The 25,209-nt window shown below is 37.8% G+C and overlaps 1 protein-coding gene across 4 annotated transcripts in view; it reads left to right on the top strand.

The window, feature by feature from the left end:
• The first annotated feature begins 2,506 nt into the window (after positions 1-2,506).
• kcnh4b (potassium voltage-gated channel, subfamily H (eag-related), member 4b) overlaps positions 2,507-25,209 on the top strand; it is a 37,040-nt gene continuing 14,337 nt past the window's right edge. For all 4 annotated transcript variants that reach the window (XR_007932992.1, XM_051915391.1, XM_051915393.1 and 1 more), the window contains exons 1-8: positions 2,507-2,977; positions 14,472-14,705; positions 14,943-15,074; positions 15,501-15,631; positions 18,024-18,264; positions 18,577-18,734; positions 19,013-19,220; positions 23,289-23,483. Coding sequence is in view for 3 of the 4 variants with exons in the window: in XM_051915391.1 (XP_051771351.1) it covers positions 2,902-2,977; positions 14,472-14,705; positions 14,943-15,074; positions 15,501-15,631; positions 18,024-18,264; positions 18,577-18,734; positions 19,013-19,220; positions 23,289-23,483 (1,375 nt within the window). In the remaining variant the exon portion in view is untranslated. The remainder of the gene's footprint in view (positions 2,978-14,471; positions 14,706-14,942; positions 15,075-15,500; positions 15,632-18,023; positions 18,265-18,576; positions 18,735-19,012; positions 19,221-23,288; positions 23,484-25,209) is intronic.

Raw genomic sequence — 25,209 nt, forward strand, 5'->3', positions numbered from 1 at the left:
CTTCTTTTAAATAGCCATAACATATCATGAATTGGTTATATGACTCATTTGCTAACATTTTTATTGTATTTTTTGAAATAAACATAAGCCTTACAGGAAGTATTCAAATGACCAACCACTCTTTACCACTAATAAGATACTGTGCAGATTTTAGATAAACAATGTAAAGACATGAGACTTATATTAGAGCTTAGATTCTCTGCCCGAGCCCGAGCCCGGACTCGACCCGACCCGACCTGACCCGCGGGCCGGGTCGGGCCGATATTTCCCGCCACCGTCCTCGGGCCGGGCCGGGTCGGGCCCTTGATAAAGCACGTCACGTGTCATGCGCAGCGTCTCGTCCACTCGCACTTGCAGTCTCGCACGCGTGACGCAGAGGAGGACCGCTCTGAAACCAGAAACTGTGGACGCAATCTTGTTCTTGCATGACAACATGTAGAACCATGTAAGTAGGCTATAGCTTTGTGATTAATATGGTATTATATAATGATTACATATATAGCAGGCAGCCTTGCTTGGCCTAATCAATTTCTCACACTTCATCTACAGGCTCATACACAGGCAGGAGGCTACCAAAATGGAGCAGCGTTTTTGCACTATAGGCCTACGTTTTATAATAGGCTTTACAAATATTTATTTTGTTTAAAAAATATTATATGTTCTAAAACATTGTTTAATTATATTAAAGTAGTAGGCCTATAGTCTTAGGCCATCATTTTCTGTGTTCATCATTGTTCACGGTTTATTTATTTATTTATTTTTTTTACGTTTCTTCATTAGGAATTTCAGATCCATTTACTATCCATTCAATTATTTCTGAATAAACAAACAACGCAGTTTACATGCTTCTTCCTTGTCGTATTATTCATTAAGATAATAATTAATAAATGCACGCACAATTATGAACTTGATAAATGTTACAGATATGTTTTACTATGCACAAACAAATGCCTTTCAACTTACATGTGCAAAATTCAGAATTAAATGAATGTAGGCTACTGCAATTTGTACAAAAAGAGAGTCTGTAGTAGCCTACGTGTTTTAGCCATTAAATAAGCACATTTAGTTTCAAGTTTGTTAAGTTTTGTTTTGAAGAAAGATTTTCTTTAAAGTGAATTTCGTTTAGTATAAATTGTATCTTAATTTTAATACATTTTTCATCAACCAATTGCCTGGATTTAATACATAAAAAGCAATATAGCAGACAATATAATAATGTCATGGAGGCGCCGGCGCGCCGCGGTCACACTTAAACCATTTGAAACTCGTAACACACGCTGTCACCGAATTTACAAATGCACATCTTGCTTTGTTGCTCACACACATATGTTGAAATAACAATATGTTGAAGTAACATTATTAATAATAATCAATCTTTAAGAATATTTGATTGAATGCTAAATGTTGTGCTTGTTCAATTGAATAAAATTAAAACTTTAATTATGATAATTAAAATAATTGAATATTTAATATTGAGTGGCCAATATTTGCTCATTTATTAATAGTATATATATATATATATATATATACTATTATATTATATATATATATATATATATATATATATATATATACTATTATATATATATATATATATATAACTGCGCAGCTTCCCCCTGTAGCCTAAATGATCTTGCACAGCAGCACCTACGTTAAAAAAAAAAATCTGGCGCCGCCCCTGGTTATAACGGCCCACATATTAAAAATGGTCGGGTTTAAATCGGGCTCGGGCTCATAATTACAGTGAACGTGTCGGGCCGGGCCGGGCTCGGACACAACGTGCTTGGGCTCGGGTAGGGTCGGGCTTGATTTGTTGGGCCCGATCTAAGCTCTAACTTATATACACATTATAACAATGTATAACTTTGTTTTAACAATGTATAACTGTTTGTTGGGTTGTGGGGATTCTGGAGCCTATCATTATAACTGTAATCTATTATACCTTAAGTGGATATTATATGGTGTTCATTGTGTGTTAAAATCATCATAAAAAGTTAAAACCACAAATAGGTTAGTGGACTATAACTGTTGTTATGATTATTCATGAGATGATCCAACATACCTTTTCTCCTTATATAGACATTTTTCTTTATTTAGAACCTTTTTGGCATAAAGTGTTCTTAAATTAAGTCAAAAACTCTAAGGTTCTAAACTGAACTCAACATTTTTTTCTAAGACTAGCTCTCAAACAATCAATATTCGCTTAGCAAACAATAACAATATTCCTATGAAAGTCATTATTACATGAATGTTTTTGTAATACAACTTAAAAAGGCAGAGGACATAAAAATTTGAAGACCCGTTTTTACCCATGTTTCTAAAAATTGTGTTACAATTTCGCTGTGATTCTGAAGGTCATTGTGACTGTACAGGAATGATTGCTATATGTGAAGATAAGTATGTGTGGTAGATTTCTTTCGAAAATGTGTGTGTGTGTTCTCAGTGGCTGATGAGAACTGGAGGGAATGAATAGTGGGTGTGGATAAAGAGAGAAAGAGCCAGAGAAGGAGGGGTGAAGACAAATGTAACTGTCTCTGGCTCTGCCACAGTGTGCTACAGAACAACAACAAATCCATGCCGTTTTGGAGATGCGCAGCTTGTGAATTCTCCTCTGTCATGCAGTTGTACACAGCTGAGAGAGACTCAACCAGGAAAGACAGAGGAGAAGAAACATAGTGGAAGTTTGCATTAACAAGGAAGGTGATTTGTTTGTTTCTTGGTCATACATCCACTGGACTGAGGAAGTATACAGTAAGGAGTCATCATTTGCTCTTTTAGGATGCGCTGTCTCTGCTGTACCTCACATCTGCCCTGGCCACCCTTTCTTTGGGATGTAGTGAAGATTGATGCTTCATACAGGCTTTCCCCCTAAACATCTGCTGACTCTGGAAACCTGGCATCATGCCAGTGATGAAGGGGCTGCTGGCACCCCAGAACACCTTCCTGGACACCATTGCAACTCGTTTTGATGGCACTCGTAAGTACTGGCACAAATGCACACACACCAAACCCATGTGCACAGAGAGAGAACAGTCAAGCTGAAAAAATACAGTTGGAAATACACCTTTTCATTATTGTACCGCCACCAAATGGATGTGCAAAAATAATGGCTTTTTTTAAATGTGTGTCTTGGACAAACTTCTACTGTCATAGAATCTTGCTAAACAAGTTATTTGAACTGTTGACATGTTTATAACAGCGACAAGAATTATAACACATCTGGTTTAATGACCGCCTTGAGCACTGAGGTTTGATGCTGCCACAGTAGCGCAAGAGCACACGTTAATTATGTACAATGAAGCTGCATTTTGCATCTGCGTTTATGTACTTGTGTAGAGTGTTTTTGGCCTAAAAAGTGACTTACCTGGTCTGACCCTTAAAAATTACTTCAGTTGGGTAACTTAATGTAGGATGGTCATAAATAAATCTCTGCAATCCCATTGCTCAAACAGCATGGTGTTAGCAACACCAAGGTCATGGATTCCTGGGGATTGCATGATCGGATAAAATTTAATATATTTTTTCACCATATACTGTAAATACAGTAGCATTTTCTGTCCAAATGACAAATGTTTTTTATAGATGTAGGTTAAATTTTTACAATGGGTTGATCAATCTTGAATATAATAGTGTGTGTGTGTGTGTGTGTGTGTGTGTGTGTGTGTGTGTGTGTGTGTGTGTGTGTGTGGGTTGTGTTTTATTTTATTTATTTATTTTTTACTGTTCATTTAACAGCAAAATGAACACTGTAAAAAAGAATTGTTGGTTTGACTTAAAAAAGTAAGTTACCTGGTTGCCTTAAAATTTTGAGTTCATTGAAATTAAAAATTTGAGTTAATTTAATGAAGACGATTGGTTTAATCAACAGAAACTCAAAATATTGTTATCTGAACCGCAATAATTATTGAATAAATTGATTTGACAAAAGATAAAATGTTGTGATGATAAATCATGAAAATATTTTTTTACAGTGAAGGCATATCATAAGCTTCAAAGTGAAAATAACTGTGTTAGCAAATTGTTATGTCATAAACGAGTCAAAAGTGCTGTGCGCAAATATCTATTTGCGTTTCTGTATAGGTATACTATTGTTCTTCATACTTATTACTAAATATGTTTATATTATTTCTAAATATGTTTATACTTACTGCATCCTGTCCTGCAAGTTAATACAAGTAGTGCACAGATACTACATACACTTCTGTTTGTTCTTGTTTTATCATGGGAGATAAATCTCTTGTTTTGTAGTAGCAGGAGTGCTCTTGTGGCATTAGTCTTTGAGATACATGTGTGCCATTGGGAAAAGTGGATGTCAAGGGACATAGCTGTTTGTGTAATCCTTTTACTCTGAACCTTCTTAGGGACTGCAGCTAAAAGGCTGATTACAGGTTAAGGTTCTCATTCATAATGATAAAAGGATGTGAATTTGACTCTATAATATCTGTGTCTAATGACTAAGATTTTTAGCATTACAACACAAAATACTTAAATATAATCATAAAGCAAAACAATTTGAAGAAATTTGATAACAGCAGTCTTTATACCAAGATTATGGTCAGCCATGCAACACAAATCTGATGACATAAAAGTATAGCATGCAATCCTCCCATCTGTGCTTTCTTAACATAGTAATGAAGAAAACCCTTCACACAGCTTAAAGTGCATGCAAACTTAATCTCTTCTGTTAGATAACACCTCTCTCACACAAACCCACAACAGCATCTTCATGCATATTCACAGCTTCTTATTTTAACAATATGCTATGTTACAAGATATAATTGCACTCTGCATGAGTGTTTGTTCATTGCTGAATTTGACTACATTAACACTGTAATTTTTTCTGTTTATTAATGTGAAGCTGCTTTGCAACAATCAGTATTCTATAAAGCAACATATAAATCAATGTGACTTACAGTCACATAATTATAAAAGGACAAAATGAATGAGCATTTAATTAATTGCAATTGTTGTATATTTTTTCACTAAATGCTCACACAACTTCAGAGCATAATCACCATGACGTTTACCAAGCTCACCAAGGTTACCAAGTGCTGGTAAAAAAGTACAACTTTAACTTGCTGGTGATGCTGAAGGGTTTGAGATAGAAGATAGAAGTGGCCGTCAGGAATGTTTAGACTCTCCTCTATCAGTGTGCCAAATTTCACTCTTTGGTTCTGTGGGCTGCTGTTAAATCTCAATAAGAAGATGAAGGCATTTTATTTGCTTGTGGATTAATTTCTTTTTTCTTAATTTTACTTGTCATGTTCTTCAGACTGAAGCTTGAACTGAAGTTAACCGTAATTTTGACATTATAAAGAAGGTAATGGTACTGATGTTCTCTCACATGGGTCTTTATTTCTTACAACAGTTTGAGATGATGAGTACAGAGACAGGGGATGTGTCATTGATGTTAACTTCTCCTCTTGAGATACTGCTCTTTCCTCACAATGCTGGATGTTTCTGGGTAACAGAGCACCAGTGTACTAACAGCCCAAAATAGCTGCCCTCTTGTTGCCGTAGAGACCAGCTTTCCTGCGCAGCAGTCGCGTTGATGCTGAGCTTGTGGCACTAACCAGTTGACTTACTGAAAGAACTTTAGAACATCTATACTGAAGACACTTCTGCAAACAACAAATGTTGATCATTTTTTTATTTTATTTTTTATAACCTTTAATTTTATAAAATATATAATGTAGATCAGGGCTAGCTGTCACACAATTTACTCCAGTGAGTATTTCTCAGGGCCGTTGAATAGGAATGTACCTTACTTAGCTACAAAAAAAAAAAAAAACACTAAAATTTCCACCGTTATTGAAAAGGAAGAAATGTAGTTCATTTAACATGTGTTTGGGGCATGTTGTCACACTATATTGGGTAATTTATCACAATAGAGGAGTTACATTAAACAGCCTTACAGCAATTATGAATAATATTATTTGATTATTATCAAAAAAACAAAATAACCAAACAAAAAAAAATATGAAACATCAAAAATGTTAAACATATACAACATATTAAATTATTGTTTTGGGCAACAAATATTGTAATTACCAATCCAAATACATTTTGGGGGCTCTGTATATTGTATTAAGAAAGCAATAAAGTGTTTGTCCCTCGTCTGAATTTTCATTTTTTGAACATTTTATAATATTGTGTAAGTTGAGATTTTATTATAGATTGTGGTAGTATATACAGTACATACAGTCAGGTGGTTTCAAAAATCTTCGACCAGTTCATGAGTTCACACTTACATATGTCATAAAAGATTTGAAAAATTCTAATGCTAAAGATATAGATGGTTTAGACTGTAATTTCGTAAAAAAACAACTGTGAAAGTTTTTTAGCACCAATCACTCATTTTGTGAACTTATCAATTGGACAATCTATTTTTCCAAATTGTCCCCAGTTTTCAAGGCAGATGATCCATCTAATGTAGCAAATTATAGGCCAATCTCAATTTTGTCAGTAGTGTCTAAAATAACAGAAAAAGTAGTAACTGAGCAAATTGTACATTTTTAGATACACAAAATAACTTGTTGTGCCCTATGCAATTTGGGTTTCGTAAACAGCACTCTGCTGTATGTTATTTTATTGAGCAAGTGCGGTTAAAACTAGACAAGGGTGGGGTTGTGGGTGCGGTGTTCCTTGATTTGCAAAAGGCATTTGATATGTTAAATCATAATATTTTATTATCTTAATTATTACATTTTAACTTTTCTGTAGAAACAATGAAATGGATTGAGTCTTATCTTACATCAAGGAATCAGTGTACCCGGATTAAAGCACATATATCTTCTATGATATATCGTTCCACAGGGGTACCTCAGGGGTCTATATTAGGGCCCCTACTTTTTAGTTTGTATTTAAATGATCTCCCAGATGCTTGTCCTGACGTATATATTCAAATGTATGCAGATGACATTGTGATTTATATACATGATAAAACAAATGAACAGGTATCACAAAAATTATCTGTTGTCATGACTAAAATCTCGGACTGGTTTAATCAGTGTTGTCTAACATTAAATGTTCAGAAAACTGCCTGTATTTTTAGATTTTTAAGATTAGAAAGAAGGAAGAGATCCTACCAGATATAATAGTTAATAGGTGAAAAATTACAAATTGTGTCTGATTTTAAATATCTTGGAGTTATCTTAGACACTCATTTAACATTTGAAAAGCATGTTAAAAAAATAGTCTGCACAGTGACACCTCAACTTAGAAATTTTAAATTTATATGGAGTCAACTTTCAACAGAAGCTGCAAGAGTGTTTTTGCATTCCTTGATTTTTTCTAACTTTTCTTATTGTATAACTTCATGGTCACAAGCAGGAAAATCTACTCTTATACCTTTACATATCTTATATAAACGTGCTATAAAAGTGTTTGATAAGAAATCTGACAGATATCATCATTGTCTTATAATTGAAAAGAACAATTTTTTTACTTTTAACAATTTTATGTTTTACAATTGTTGTTTGATGTACAAAATCGTCAATGATCTTGCACCTTCACCCCTAAAGACAGTCTCTTTGCGTTCTGATAATATAAGACTAACAAGAGCTTTGTCAAGAGGTGACTGTGAAGCGCATTTTAGAGTAACTGATTTTGGTCAATCAGCTTTTTCTGTAAGAGCTGTTAATAACTGGAATAATTTACCAATTAATGTTAGACAGTGTACTAGTTTTGTGCAGTTTAAATTACATTTGAAAAAAAAAAATGGTTAAAGATGAGTCAGGTTTGTGATCATTGAATATATAATGTAATGTTGAATCATTTTTTTTTTTTTTTTTTTTCTCTATTGTAGTTTATACTGTTAAGTGATGGGTTGTATGTCATATATTTTGTATTTGTGGGGGTATTTTATTGTGTTAAGGGTGGATCTTATTGTAGGCCTATATATTCTTATATTGATATTTTAGTCCTAGTTTACTCCTGCCCAGGGACAGCAGATGAAATTTAGCTTTGTAGCTAATTCTGGGGCAGTTTTTTATTGTCCATTGTCCCTGTCAAATAAAGAATAAAATAAAATATACTCTAATAAAGTAAAGAATATGCATATTTGGCTTGCTGTCCGAGGTGAGGGCTCTGAGCTCGGAATGTGGCCTGAACCCAGAGTACTCCCCCCATATCCCTGGCTGGGATAAAAACAGATAAGAGTGAGGAGTTGAGGTGGAGGAGGGATGCTGGAACACTGTCATGGGACAGAGGTGAGTCGGCTATTTATATATAGGCCTCCTCGTGCTGATTGGGTAGATTATCTGAATGTGCTCCTTCCGAACTTTGTTAATGAAACATCATAAAGAGCTAACTGTGAATATAAACATCATAAAGAGTAATTGGTTGTTTTTGATTGTTTTGGTCAATGAACAGCTTTTATTTGTCCAGCCTGCCTTTTCTGTTTATGACCATTGGGTCTGTAATCTTGATGGTTCATCTAAAATTGCATTTCTCTACTCACTCGAAAGACAAGAGATTGGGCCACTGCAGTTTGGGGAAACGATGCTGAGCTTTGGAGGCACTACATTTCATTTATAGAGCACTTCCATAAAGTTTTTGAATACCCAGCCTGGGGAAGAAAGATTGGAGTCTAGTTATTATGCCTCAGCTAGCTTACTGCTTTAAATATGCTTTAATATTTCATACCCTGGCAACCCAAAGTGGATGGCATGATATAGCCCTTAAAACAGTCTAAAGAGATAGAGTTTGAATCCTGAGTTACAAGCCGAGCTCAACTGCATAGATAAGTTTATTCAGCTATCAATTTCCCTTGACAGCCTACTTCTTTATGACCCTCGTTTTGCTTGTTTACGCCGTCCATGCTAATATTGCAGCAGCAGTCTTTATTGCAAAGGAATCCATGTCTGTGTCTCATTTCATTTAATTTCGAAGGCTGCATCCTCCAGAGGAGCATCCTGTGAAGGATGCAGTATACGGAGTGTCCTTAACCAGAATTAAACGAGACGTCCTTTGTAGGACACACAGCCAAGAAAAGGAAACAGGAAGTACCATGTTGCTATGCCAATGCGTTCACGGCAGCGTCATTGCGCTCTCAGCAAATGAATAAAAATTATTTATAAATTTGTAAAGTAATTTCCTTAAGGAGCTGGCTTATGTAAAACAGATATCTGTTACAGAGACAAAGGAGGAGGATATTAAGAAGAACAAAGTTTAAAACAAAAACAAGCTTGAAACTACTTACATTTAAACACATCTTCGCTTGTATGTACATCTACCGACGCCGCCATTTTTTTTTCCCAAAAAAATAACGGTTGTTAACAGCGATGCAACGAATTGTGGGCTATCTGCAGCAGCGAAGGATACACCTCATGCATCCTCCAAATTCCTGTGAAAGAAGGGCGGATTCGAAGGTCGCATTCGGAGTGTCCTGCTTACTTTTTTGAAATGATACAGCATCAATGATGTAGGCAACCTTCGAATGCGACCTCCGGAGGACGCAGCCTTCGAAATGAGACATAGCTCATGTTAATGGGCCACTCTCGTCTTAAAGCAACTGAATGACAAGGATGTCAACAAGACAAATTATGTCTCTACCAAGGAGAGTGCAATCAAATGCTAGCCACATACCCAGTGATGTCTCCCTCATTAGGTGAGAGCTCTATTAATTGAACTGAGTGTGTCCAATAAGATACATACAAAATGTGCAGAGCAGTGGGTCCCCATGAACAGGATTGAAAACCACTGCCTTAGCAGCCTCGCTTGATCAGCAGAAAAGCAGGCCTTGTTCCTTGCTAAAAAATCCAGCATAAATCAGCATTAATTCCATGCTGGTCCAGGCTGGTTCATGCTGGTTAGTGCTGGTATAGTGCTTTTTTTGCTTCCCCTGCTGAAAGTAGAACTGAAACTTTAATTGTTTTAGTTATGATTACATTATTAATCAATGTCACTGGTAAATTGGTAAATTGTTTCAAAGCATCAAAGGAATTGTTTCCTGTTTCAAAAGATCTGTACACAAATCAGAAATCAGTTAAAAAAAGCTTGTGTACATTGCAAAACAAAAACATTTAGTGATATGAAAGCCATAAAAAAAGCCTAATAAAAGCATAATCATAAGCAGTTTGTTCAATAACAGGGGTTATGAGAAGAACTCTTTCACTGAGACAGTTAATAACAAACTGAAAGTTGCTGTTTTTAAAGACTTTCATGCTCACTTGGGAACTCACATGGGTCAAAATACAGCTGCCAGTCACTGATTCCAAAAGTGCACGTAATATAGGTATGTCATTGCAGTCAGGAGCATGAAATATTGTAGACAATAGTGATAGCTTTCATCAATTGCTGAAAGAGAATTAATTCAACCAACGTCAATAGCCAAGTGCCCAACTAAAGGGAACACTAATCACCATAATTCATAGTTTTTTTTAGTCACGTGACTGTCGCGGAGCCCTGGCAGGCAAAACAGCTATGTAACTGCAGCACAAGCCTGTCAATTTTCCATCATAAAAACAAAAATATGTGACCAAGATGCAAGTTTTGGGCACTTGTGATCCATATACAGCACCTGCACTGATTTCAATCACTAAAAACAGCGGGGCGATTTTTTAAAAAGCTAACGTGAAAAACACTAGCGTGGGTTGTACCAATAAGGATTAAATTAAGCAAAGTTTAACACTAATCAAGGATTTGTTGATCTGGGTTTTATTTTAAATTGAGTTGTGTTTCACCACTTAATTTTAAACACAGATTAACTACGCAGAAAGACTGTTAGAATTAAAGGGCTGATCAAGCAGCATAGGCGGAGGGTGATCCGATGCCAGGCTAAAGAATCCTTAGTGCAACCTATGAGTGCAGCCCACCCTTAAAGTGCCTTAATGTACTAAAACAGTGATAGTAAAAGATCAAATCAGTTTAACCCTTTTTGATGATGCATACTATATACAGGCAAGCAGATGAGCCCAGAACATGAACGCAACGCGTTTTCTTTATAATGGTCCATAATGGTTTATAATGGTCTTTTAATGTCGCTGTCTTACTACATTAGATCTTTAGAACCTGGTAAAAATGACTGGCGTGCAATGGAGGAAAGCATGTTTTGCCCGCCAGGGGGACTTTCCCTTCCTGGCGTGACGTCACGTGAAAAATATCAATAGTGACTTCAAACAGACTTCAACAACCTCTTTTGATATGTACCAAAGAAATAAAGTCAAACTGGTTTGTAATAAGTGAATATTATAATGCTGATTTGTTTAATCATCCTCTGGTGAGATATTGATTTTATTTGCAGTTGGTTTCATTTAAGGCTGTGTGGCTGTAAGTCAGTTGTAGTTGTGTTTCTGCTCATGTCTTTTTTTTTTTTCTGTTCTTGTACCTCTTATCTTCAGTGATCCGGCTTGTTAACTGAAGGTGTTCATAACTAATGCTCAGTCATCACTTTATCTACTTTATTTCACTTACTGCAACATTGATTCATTGTTACTTTTACTTTCTATAGATTGGGACCAACTGTCAATCATGACAATTGAGCAGTGTTTGTTTAACACTGAGGATTTTACTGTGTACCAGTAAACATGTAACCAGCAACATGAATTTTTCTTTATTAAATAATTTATTAAAATTCATTTGCAAAATTGTCTTGGTCTTCATTTAACTATGAACACAGACTAAGTAGCATGATATGTAACACAACAAGTTTTGCTGTGGTCTTGCTGGAATCATACCAGCACCCAAAGGGCAACATATGCTGGTCCACCAGCACACCAGCATCCCATGCTGGGGACCAGCAAACCATACCAGCGTCCCAGCGTGCAAAACGTTCCTTATGCTGGTGACCAGCAATGCTGGATTTTTCAGCAGGGTTGAGTTGACAGTTAACCCTCTTTTGACAACCATTCATTACCATTACAGTAATTCTACAATTTCTCTCTCATGCTACTTGAACATTAATTGACTCTGGGACTCCTACTACCTTCACTGACATCTGTCTAGTGGAAAGGCTCGGAATTGCTACTTTACCCTGTCAACTTCCCATTCAGATCATCCCTATTGACAACAGGATAAATGAGATTTGTCTAATACAAGCCATAAGCTCTGTCATTAAACTTCAAATTGGCTTTCTCCACAAGGAACAAATATAGTTCTACATACTCCAATCACTCAGAAATTAAATTGTTTTAAGATACCCCTGGCTAGCCCTCCACAATCCTGAGATGGATTGAAGGAGAGCTCCATCAGTATTTTAGTCACTGTTTCACTCACTGCCTCCAACATTTCCTATTACTGCCATGTTGTCCTATGCACACTGAGAGCCCTAAACACAACCAGACAGTAACCATACTAGCTTGGAGGCCCTAAGTAAAACCAACATGTCTTCACAATGTCCTCCACATAGACCATGGGACTGTGCCATAAATCTTTTCCCAGCGAGGGGGTTCAGAGGTTTGAGCTGGAGCTGAGGGATTTATGGGTCAAGATGAAGCTAATGACTGGGAAGCCCCAGGCGGATCCGTGCAGCTGGGCAGAATCACTGGAGGAGCTGAAGGGCTGACTTTGGATGACTTTGACGGCAGAGGAGGGAGAGGGAGGCTGGGCAGGACCATCTGCGATGAAGGAGACTTGGAGCTGGGCAGAGCCAATGGTGATGAAGGAGACTTTATGCTGGATGATGAAGACTTGGTACTGGATGGCAAAAACTTGGTGCTGGATGACAAAGACTTGGTGCTGGGCTGAACCAACATAGACGAAGATGACTTGGAGCTGGGCTGAACCAGCGGTGAGGAAGACGACTTGGAACTGGGCTTAACCAGTGATGAGTGAGGCGACTTATAACTAGGCTTGACTAGTGATGAAGAAGACGACTTGTAACTGAGCTTAACTAGCGATGACTGAGACGACTTAGAACTGGGCTTATCCAGTGATGGCTGAGATGACTTGGAACTGGGCTTAACTAGCGATGACTGAGATGACTTAGAACTGGGCTTAACCAGCATTGATGAAGATGACTTGGAACTATGCTGTACCAGCAATAGCAAAGACAACTTGAAACTAGGCTGAACCAACAGAGACAAAGATGACTTGGAATTGGATGGAACCAGCCAAGACTGTAAACCAGATTTCCTCATCCAGCTCATTAAATACTAATTCCATTGAGCTCCAGCTTTAATTATGCACCTCAGGAATGGGACTTGGAGTGTGGACAGAACTAAAATCCATGCTGATGAACTCCACCAGTATGCCCTTGACACCTGGACAGACTCTACGTTAGGCTCAGGCTCCGGGATGTAAATAGCCTCTGGCAATCATTTGGCTTTTGCTTCGTGGTTGGCTCGGGCTCAGAGTCTGTGGTGGGCTCTGGCTGTTTTGCTGCAGGCATGGCTGAGGGCTGACTGGGCTCTGGGTCCGGAGTGGGGCTGGTGATGTCTTCCTCATTAGGGCAGGCAGTAAGCAGTGAGTCGCATTGAACCAGCACCCACTCCACATACTGTGCGAAGCTCCCTCGAGAACCTTCGATGGGCAGGTGTACCTTTAACCACTCATTAAAGCTGGTGTTGTAAAATACACAGAGCGGGTGGTCAGGATAGTGAGTGAGGCACGCAAGATCTAGGAAATCCCTTGTGTGATCCTTAAAGAAATGTTTTCCCTTCTCTAGCAGGAGCAGATGAATAGCAGGTATATCCATATTCCTCCTTCTGCTTTGTAAATCCTTTCTGGGAATAAGATAGAGATAAACGCACTTAACTACCATAATGTTAACTTCACTGTGAGACAATTAACAGAAAGAACAGAGTGCTTAAATACACAGAGGAAGATCATTAACGGAACAGGGAACAGGTGAGGACTAATCAGAAACCATGACAACTAATGATGAACTAGAACGCAGGTAAAACAGTGACAAAGAAAACCATGACTAGAAATGAAACAGAACAAGACAAAGAAACTAAACATAATATGACTGTGATAGTCCCATGTCTGAAAAATGCCAAAGCTCAGTGCCCTTAAAGCAGACACTATCTCTAATACCGTTATGGAGTAGTATTTGAGGCTAAGCATATCCCATAATTCATTGTGTTCAGAAAATCGTGAGATGTCAAGATGTAAATTAATGTATGTGTAGTGTATATAGGATCAAAGTATACAAAAAGAAACAACTTACAGTATATTTAACATAGCTCTGTAATAATTAAACAAAATCTGTATAAAGTACTGAAAATCCAAATGTGTAAATAGAGCTTTTGTGTGTAAATAAATGTGCAATTTTAAAAACACTTTAAGTGTGTCCCATCAAGTTCTTCACGCTTGCAGTATTCACATCCACTTGAACATATGGGCCAAATACCAGAAAATATGTCATGCAAGTAGACGAGTGGTCAAATGCAAAGACCACAAAGTGGGGATACTGATTTGGAAACTATAAAACAGTACAGCAACAATACTGCACAAAACACAATACTCACAACTAGCTTTATAATGTCTTCCAAAACATTAATAATCCTGATCACTTTTTTGTTTCTCAGACAGCAACTTCCTCCTTGGGAATGCTCAGGGTCACCGTGGCTATCCCATTGTATACTGTTCCGATGGATTCTGTGAGTTGACGGGGTTCGGACGAACAGAGGTGATGCAGAAGAACTGCAGGTGTCATTTCCTATATGGCTCGGCCACTAGTGAGCAGGTTACTCAGGGTGTGGAGAAAGCTCTGGAGGGCAAGGAGGAGTACCAGGCTGAGGTGCAGTTCTACAAGAAGAATGGTAATAATACTGTAGTAATACTGTACTAACTTCAGCTGACAACTAATATAGATATTAGGTGATCATGGTAAAAATTATACATCTTATTTTGGTCATATCACCCACCTCTAAGCAGTTTCATCAAGAAGTTAATTGAAAGTCATGCTTTTATCCTTAAGTCTTTGAGATTTGTCCCAGATTTACAGATGAGGTAGCCATAATCTGTGTGTAACTCTACTTTTTGGTTTGTTATCACAGGAAGTTCGTTCTGGTGTTTGTTGGACATTGTCCCCATTAAAAATGAGAAGGGGGAGATGGTGCTTTTTCTCTTTTCATTCAAGGATATCACAGAAACATATGACAAGAGCCATCACAGCAGCAGAACTGATGGTACTGTCTTCACCAAAAAAACAAACAAAAAAACATTATTCTCACTAGTCTTTTTAAATGTTGACAAAATGAATAGCCTAGAAAATGGTTATTTTGTTGTCAACGCTTATCATTGTTTTTGACATTTGATAATAGCAATTTTAAAGGCTAGAGGGCACATGTACTGTATAATGAAAATACAGTAAGATCAGACTAAAAATTATAAAGTGAAAAAAAAAAACATTTTAGATAACATGATCTAATAAAATCAATGTTTTATATAGTCTTCACAAATTGGTGGTTGCATCTACAAAATGCACATTGCTAAAACACATGAAACATCACTCATGGACACACTGGCACAATCTTACATAAGTTAGACAGATTTAAATATGTTTATAATTTGTAACCTGTCAAGGCTATTAAGGCTATTTTAATTTTGTGCAGATAATAAGCCATACAACAGGACCACTGGAAACTCTCATATCAGTAAAGCCAGAAGGAGGGGTCACACCATGATTTACCAGCTAACCAGCCAGTTTACCCGTGACAGCAAAAATGACGTTGGCCTAAGTCGGGTGAGTACATGTATGAACTACTTACTAAAACTGTGAAACTCTCCACCAAGTAGGTCTCTCACTATTTCTGTTTTACCACTTACTGTAAAGGCTCAGGATCTGTGCAGGATCCCATTTTCCAGTGACATTTTGACTTGTTGTTCAAACAGTGTGAAAGGCGCAGGCCAGAAGTATATAGGATGTCTAATTCTCCATGTCACATGGCAATGGTGGAACAGGAGGCCAGACTGGCAGGTCACACTTCCGATCACTCCTGGTAACAGATGGCCATGTTTTCAGCTCAGCTTCGCTCTCAGCAGAGCCACCTGGCTTCATTCTATCACACTCCAACTGATTGAGAGAAAAATAGGCAAACAAAAGCATCATGAGCCGGGCTCAACAATAAGGATTTTTGGCCCAGTTGTTCATGACTGTGCCTGCCAATATTTTCACTGGCCCCATAAATAAATAAAACATTTTTGTCTTAGCAACATGCTAGTGTCAGAAATGTGTACGTAGTTTTCAATAAATAATAATTTGCAAATAAATCTGAAAATTCTATAGCTAAAATGTAACTCCATAACAGCTATAAATTCATAAACATTTCATACTTTTGATGGCTCATTAATGTTTATAATACATGAATGTCTTATTGTCTAATTAATGATAGAAATTTCTTTTTTGGCTGAACTAACCCTTTAAGTGTAATGATGGTTGCTTGCAAGGAAGTGCAGCTTTGATTTAAATAAGCTTAAAGGTTGCTTAACACATCTTTCAACCCCTTGACAAAATTAAACTTGACACACTTAACATTAAAGTCCCCCTGTGGTGAAAATCAAGTTTTTAATGTTGTTTATATGTCTATGTGGTGTTTTTAATAAGGTTTAAGACAAACCAAGTGCAAGTCAACACCATTGCTGAGTATTTTCTTTTTAAAACTGCAGTGAAAAAAAGACAGTTTCAAAACCATGGTTTGAAATCGCTGGTGTTTCTGACATCACAAACTACCTTGTAACCAATCGTGTCAACATGCCGGCGGGCTTTAGCATATCATTAATCATGACCGCTCTGAAGCAGGAGGGTCTCAAGAGAATATATCCCGGTATATTTTTCTGTTGATATAAAAAATCGGGTAGATTTGGCAATATAGTGGGTGATGTATATAATGATTTTATGAGGAACTATATGTCTTTCTCCACTGATGTTAAGGTGTTCAAAGCGTTTCAAAGGATACTGATTTTTAGATGACAGCTGTCTGATTCGCGAATGGGAACATGGTTTGTGTAACATTAGCAACACATTATTAGCTATTTGATAATGTAGTCAAGCAAAAGGCTAACCATATTAATTACCATTATGTGTCCGGCATTGTAAAAACCGATAACATTGTGCAGCGTTTACCTCAGCAAGTTGACCGAGTGGATCTCTTGAGCTCATGCGAGTGAGAGGAGGCGGGGCTAATTAGCATATTTCATAGATCCGCGTATAATAAATGAGGCAAGGGTGTAGAGTTACATTCAAGCTATTTTAAGGCATGAAGATTTTTTTTTTTTTTCACAGGAATTTTTTTTTTAAATGTGTCATTTTGGTGATCAAAGATGATTTTTAAAGGATAAAATTATTGACTACAGGGGGACTTTAAGAAAAGATTTTGTGAATTTAGGGTCCTAGACTATAGTTCACTATATTAAAGGAATATTGTCAGAATCCCAGTGCGCAATATCTTCAGAGTATTTAAAGGCATGAGGTACTGATGTGTGTTCAGCTGCATCATGGGTCTGTTCTTTAATCTTAATGAAGAGTGTGGCAGATGAGAGCATGGTGGATTAGAAACCACTTGATTTGCTGCCTCAAACTAATCCTGACCAAAGACCATGAGCTTGGCCCTTGTCCTGACCCATGTGATGTAAAAGTTAAATTAAAGAAACACCAAATCTGTGAAGTGATGTCCCTGCAAATGAAGATTAAATGTAGTTTCTTGTTATTTAATGAATAAGACTATTCTGTCAGTTCTGCTTTTCTATTCCTTCAAAGGTCAAAGATACATACTGTTGAGAATTTTCTAAGATGGTATGGCAGTAAGTCATTTTTGAGACATTTGAAAACAATAATTATGGATTCATTTCTGCATAATAATCAAGTGACAGCATAAGAAGTCTACAGGCAAAAAAAAAAAAGAAAAGAAAGATGGCACAAAAAGTATTTTACACTTACATTAAAATATTTGATAATGCATTTTCAAGTATATACTGCATATGCAGTATAAAAGTACTTTAGTTAATGTGGTTTCAACAAACTTTCACACAGGAAGCATGAGTAACAAGAGCCTTCAGCAAAACTTCATTTAATTTCACAGCTGGTTTACAGACGTTGAGATATGAGAGCTCATCTGTGGCCTTCTTTCTCACCTCAGGACATATTTGAAAAACCGTCCCTGCCTGAGTACAAAGTGGCAGCAGTCCAGAAGTCTCGATTCATCCTGCTGCATTACAGTGTGTCCAAGGCATTGTGGGATTGGATGATTCTGCTGGCTACATTCTATGTTGCTGTGACCGTGCCGTACAATGTGTGTTTCACACCATACAGCGATCTGGAGGCTGCAGGCAGGAGCACCATAGTTAGCGACATCGCAGTGGAAATGCTTTTTATTTTGGGTGAGTTTTCTAAAAAAGCAAGAATCTGAACTACAGAACATTTGAGTGACCTTGTAGCAAGAGATGGTGTACCATCAGCACATCAAACTTCAGTTATCACCAGTTATATATGAAAAGTTTGTCTTGCAGTTGTGTTGGTCTATAATGTACTCTCATTCTAATAATATGATGCAAGAACTTGGTTGAATGTTGTATTCCAATTGTTTTCCCAATATATCAGGCATAGATACAAAAAATGTGCCTTGAAAGAGAAAAATTAACTTCCAAAATGAGACTTTGAAGCAAAAGTCATTAACCTGCCTTCTCTTTCAGACATCATTCTTAACTTTCGGACCACCTACGTGAGTCAATCAGGGCAGGTGGTGTACGAGTCTCGCTCCATCTGTCTGCATTATGCTACCACGTGGTTCTTTGTGGATCTGGTGGCCGCGCTGCCCTTTGACCTGCTCTATGCATTTAACGTTACTGTTGTAAGTTCCAATGTGTGATTGTAGAAACTATTTCATACACGTGTGATTGTAGAAACTACTTTAGAATCATATGGCTTATTTAAAACAGTGGAAAGGAGAGAGTATGATGATTCAAATGAGAGGTCCTTTACAAAAATGCAATGGTACAAAATGATTGCCTTGTTCATTTATCATGATATTCCATTTTTATATATAATTAAAGCAAATTATGTGATTACAAGTTATTGATATTTACATAGGCTATTGACACACCACACATGTTTGTGCTTGTTCTCTAGACATCTCTAGTGCACCTGCTGAAAACTGTGCGATTGTTGCGTCTGTTAAGACTGCTGCAGAAGTTGGACAGATATTCGCAGTACAGCGCCATGGTGCTAACACTGCTCATGTCGATGTTTGCTCTGCTGGCTCACTGGATGGCCTGCATCTGGTATATCATCGGGCGCAAAGAGATGGAGACCAATGCCAATGGAGCCTGGGACATTGGTGAGATATTCACACACTCTGATCTGTCAAATAAATCTTTGAAAGAGGTTATTGGTGCTCTGCTCAAGTTATATAATGGGATGTTTGAATAGAAAAACCACTCAATCAGAGCAAGTCTCATAGAGCCAAATAGGAAGAGACCATCTGACCAATGTGTTAAATGACCTTTTTGTGTCTTTACATGCTGTTTAGGGGCAATGTTCATTAGTTAAAAAACGCAAAAAGATCATTGTGGAACTCCACACACAATACATGAAACATAAACATCATTTTCTTTAAATAGTGGGGATCCAATAACTCAAAGTGAAATATAGTTCTGCCGTATGTGCTACATGATTTGCTACTAAGGGCTTGAAACAAAACTCTGAGTACCTTTTAAAGATTGATTTGAATATCCTGACCAACTTCGACAAATCCAGTGATTAGCTCTTCCTCAGAAGTACTTGTGGTAGTACTTCAGTTCCATCTAAACATGACAGACTGATAAAAACAGCCCCTTTTTGTGCCACCCAATTATCCAATCAGATTGGAACTGGCCATTGCAAACAGTGTAGAGGGAGGAGGTTTACAGCTGTTGGTCAAGTCAAGTCAAGTCACCTTTATTTATATAGCGCTTTTTACAATGTAGATTGTGTCAAAGCAGCTTTACATTGATAACTGGTACAATATTTGGCTGCACAGCAGCTCTTAAAAGAATAGTGTCAATGCAGGCAGATCAAAGCACTGTTGAATATCAAATGTCAAGTCAAATGTCAAGTGTCCCCAACTAAGCAAGCCAAAGGTGACAGTGGCAAGGAACCCAAACTCCATCAGGTGACATCAGGTGGCAGACAAGTGGCAAATAGGTGTTTAAATGGAGAAAAAAAACCTTGGGAGAAACCAGGCTTAGTCGGGGGGCCAGTTCTCCTCTGGCCAACAGTGCTTTGTTACGATTCAGGTAGCTATCATAAGTCAGACAGGATGTCAACATTCAAAGTATTTATTCCAGTTCCATCCAATTAAGGATCGTATTCAGCGGTATGGACGGTTGTTGAGGAACTGTGGCTGTCGTGGCTGTCGTGTCGATGAGGCCCTCACAGTGGATGATCTAGTTGACTCAATCTCTGCTGATACTTCAGGGCTGCGTTGTGGTCGTGTCAAGGTGCAGGTCCTTGGTCTCACCTGGATACGGCCCGGATCCGGTTGACTACGGTGAACCTCGGGATAACCAGAAAGACTAATATTAGCGTAGATGCCATTCTTCTTCTGATGTAACGAGTACATCAGGCGTTATAGGAAGTGTTCCCGGTTCCGGCTGACCTAATTTATGCAGCCTAATAATCCTTTAACAGATTTGAAAATATAAATTGGTAATGTGTTATGTGTATGCCAGGTTAAAGAAATGCGTTTTTAGTCTAGATTTGAACTGACAGAGTGTTTCTGCTTCCCGAACAATGCTAGGAAGTTTGTTCCAGAGTTTGGGTGCCAAATAGGAGAAGGATCTACCGCCTGCGGTTGATTTTGATATTCTAGGTATTATCAGCTGGCCTGAATTCTGAGATCGCAATAGACGTGAAGGACTATAATGAATTAGGAGCTCGCTCAGGTACTGGGGAGCTAAACCATTTAGTGCTTTGTAAGTAATTAGCAAGATTTTAAAATCTATACGATGTTTAACAGGAAGCCAATGCAGTGTTGACAGAACTGGGCTAATATGGTCATACTTCCTAGTTCTAGTAAGAACTGTAGCTGCTGCATTTTGTACGAGCTGTAGTTTATTTATCAGGCGAGCAGAACAACCACCCAGTAGAGCGTTACAGTAATCTAGCCTTGAGGTCATGAACGCATGAACTAACTGTTCTGCATTTTTCATTGAGAGCATATGTCGTAGTTTAGATATATTTTTAAGATGGAAGAATGCGGTTGGTGGTAGACATTGCTCTTACAAACCCAATAATACTTAGGTCCCTTTTTAAAAACTCCTCAAACAGTTCTCCTTACCAACTTTCAGCTTGGTACAGCAGTAAATTTCACATCCAAAATGCACTAAAATGCATGTTCACTCAAAAAAAAGATTTTTTGATGCTGTTCAGTTTATTTAAACAATTTATTTTGATTCATCACCATTGTATCAGGTTTCTGGTTTAAATGTGATTGATTCATGTTAAATTGACTTGAAACGATTACTCTTTGACTTAACTTGAAGTTTTCATATTGGAATAACATGTTTCAATCAAGTAAACCCAACCAGGACTCAATCAAACAGGATTTTCACTTCCCATCATGCTTTGCAAAGGGGCTGAACTAGGAGTGTAAATGTTGAAATAAAGTGTTATTTTAAGCAGTTTTTAGGAAGATGAGAAAATGGAAAGACTTTTTAATGTTTACTGTTCTATTATGTTGGTATTTAAAAGTTTCTGTTAATTAATAGTTTTAGGGTTACCATTGTGGTGAATTGTTGCACTTGTGCTTGGGTTGAGGACCTGCTAACAAACTTTCAAATTACTTTAATAAGAAAGTAATCACTGTGGTAGTGCTCTGGGTTGCATTTCCCAAAAGCATTGTAAGCCTATGTTGATTGTAAAACCATTGCCACCAATGGACTTATGATCAATTTAGGTTTTACAATGTTTATGGTTAAGGCAATTTAGGATGAATCCAGTATCACATCTAGATTTCTAACACAGAACATCACAAAAGTTATATAAATCACAAAATTAAACAAGAAGAATTAATTGTAAAAATCAATGTATATGAAAACAATTTATTATTTATGTATTTATTGCTTTTTATTTATTTTCCAAAACTTTGCAAATTAGTTGGGCTGACACTATTAAATTAAGCTGTGCCCAACCATAGTAAATAAGTTGACCCAACGTAAGTACATTAAATTGGAATAACAGAATTGCATAATGCTGAAATAAAGCAACTTAATCATGCGGAAATCCTTTCCATGATTTTTTTATGTTTGTTCAAAGAGTTATTTTTTTGAGTGTTGTCTTATTTTGTTTTGTATTATGTTAGGATTTGAACTTAAGTTTACCAGTTTTAAAATAAGTATGTAATTGTGCAAATTGGTCTGTGGGTACATAGAGTTTTGGTGGTGGTTGTGTCTGAGTGAGAAAATATTTCATGTTATTTGAAAGTTATTGAATGTATTTTGTGCCAAAAAATGAAAGATTATCCACAGTTTAGCCCACATAGACTGCTGTTGTGCTCATTGTGTGAAGAATTTTGAAAAAGCATTAAGGGGTCTTAAAGATTTAAAAAACTGTAAGATGTCCAACTCTACTCAGTGACTATGTGTGCGGATTTCACAGTCGAGAGCATGCAAGCTATTCATCTGTTTTTGGCATGTATGAAGCTGGGGAAGAGTGCCTTGGAGCTGTGTCTGCCATCACGCCACTGGGGACTTTTGCACATGGGATGTCTTCTGGCTGAAACACTGTCTCCCACAACAAGTAGTTCGGTTCACAGTAAATGCTGCCCCACACAAACTCCTTCTCTGCATGTGCACTCAATCTGAGTCATAATATACATTTGGGTACATAACGTGCAAGGTTAATTTTTCCCATTCATATCGTTCCAAAAATTTGGTGAAGAAAGCATTTCACCACATTTGTAATGAGAATCATTACAATGTACCTCATGTACCTGTTGTCAACTAAACACTGAATCTTTAAAGTCTCCATGCCGTTTTCCAACAAAATAAACGCTAAAGAAATAAATATTAGTAAATATTGGTAAATATAAATTTAGACAAAAAAGTATTGTTATTTTACTATTGTACTCTACAGTAACTTTTAATTATTCTATTTTATCATCGCAGTCACCATTATAATGTGAATGCAAAGATAATTTTCTTAACTCTGTTCACTTTTTGGTCTTTTTGTAAAGAATATACTCCTTTGAAGAGTAAACACCCTTAAAAAGCAACTATTTCTATCAGCAGCAGAGTGTGTTCTCTTTGTTCCTCACTCTGGAGATGTTCAAATCACAATATATAACCAAATAATTGCCATATGAGTTTTTGATCAAATTGTGCAGCGCTAACATGCAGTATAACGTTTGTTTCTTTCTTTCTGTCAGGCTGGCTTCATGAGTTGGGCAGGCGTCTGGACAAGCCCTATCTGAACAGTACAGTTGGTGGTCCTTCAGTTCGCAGTGCCTATATCGCTTCTCTGTATTTCACCTTGAGCAGTCTGACCAGTGTGGGCTTTGGCAATGTTTGTGCAAACACTGATGCTGAGAAGATCTTTTCTGTTTGTACTATGCTTATTGGAGGTAAGCAGTAACCACTATATAGGTAACTATGCAGTATGTAACTATTTTCCTATTACTGGCCACAAAAGTGAGTACACCCCTAAGTGAAAATGTCCAAATTGGGCCCAAAGTGTCAATATTTTGTGTGGCCACCTTTATTTTCCAGCACTGCCTTAAACTTCTTGAGCATGGAGTTCACTAGAGCTTCACAGGCTGCCACTGGAGTCCTCTTCCACTCCTCCATGACGACATCACGGAGCTGGTGGATGTTAGAGACTTTGCGTTCCTCCACCTTCCGTTTGAGGATGCCCCACAGATGCTCAATAGGGTTTAGGTACCCTCAGCTTCTTTAGCAAGGCAGTGGTCGTCTTGGAGGTGTGTTTGGGGTCGTTATCATGTTGGAATACTGCCCTGCAGCCAGGTCTCTGAAGGGAGGGGATCATGCTCTGCTTCAGTATGTCACAGTACATGTTGGCATTGATGGTTCCCTCAATGAACTGTAGCTCCCCAATGCCGGCAGCACTCATGCAGCCCCAGACCATGACACTCCCACCACCATGCTTGACTGTAGGCAAGACACACTTGTCTTTGTACTCCTCACCTGGTTGCCGCCACACATGCTTGACACCATCTGAACCAAATAAGTTTATCTTGGTCTCATCAGACCACAGGACATGGTTCCAGTAATCCATGTGCTTAGTCTGCTTGTCTTCAGCAAACTGTTTGCGGGCTTTCTTTTGCATCATCTTTAGAAGAGGCTTCCTTTTGGGACGACAGCCATGCAGACCAATTTGATGCAGTGTGCAGCGTATGGTCTGAGCACTGACAGGCTGACCCCCCACCCCTTCAACCTCTGCAGCAATGCTGGCAGCACTCATACGTCTATTTCCTAAACACAACTTCTGGATATGACGCTGAGCATGTGCACTCAACTTCTTTGGTCGACCATGGCGAGGCCTGTTCTGAGTGGAACCTGTCCTGTTAAACCGCTGTATGGTCTTGGCCACCGTGCTGCAGCTCAGTTTCAGAGTCTTGGCAATCTTCTTATAGCCTACGCCATCTTTACGTAGAGCAACAATTCTTTTTTTCAGATCCTCAGAGAGTTCTTTGCCATGAGGTGCCATGTTGAACTTCCAGTGACCAGTATGAGAGAGTGAGAGCGATAACACCAACTTTAACACACCTGCTCCCCATTCACACCTGAGACCTTGTAACACTAACGAGTTACATGACACCGGGGAGAGAAAATGGGTAATTGGGCCCAATTTGGACATTTTTACTTAGGGGTGTACTCACTTTTGTGGCCAGCGGTTTAGACATTAATGGTTGTGTGTTGAGTTATTTTGAGGGGACAGCAAATTTACACTGTTATACAAGCTGTACACTCACTACTTTACTTTGTAGCAAAGTGTCATTTCTTCAGTGTTGTCACATGAAAAGATATAATAAAATATTTACAAAAATGTGAGGGGTGTACTCACTTCTGTGAGATACTGTACCTATTAATGATGGACCTTTATTCTAAAGTGTAACAGAAAACACTTTGTTCAACACTATTTTACAGTTTTTCACAAAACACTACAGTGAATATCCCAACAGTAGATTTATGCCGTTTGCAGTGTCAATTCAATTTGATCTGTTATTCTCAAAGAGTTTAAAGACCGGCATTTATTAGCCACATACATCATTGAGGCTGTTTTATTGAAGAAATAGAGGGTGCAGTCTTCGAAATGAGACACAGCTAATG

Source organism: Ctenopharyngodon idella, chromosome 12 (assembly GCF_019924925.1).
Source record: "Ctenopharyngodon idella isolate HZGC_01 chromosome 12, HZGC01, whole genome shotgun sequence".
Lineage (NCBI taxonomy): Eukaryota > Metazoa > Chordata > Actinopteri > Cypriniformes > Xenocyprididae > Ctenopharyngodon > Ctenopharyngodon idella.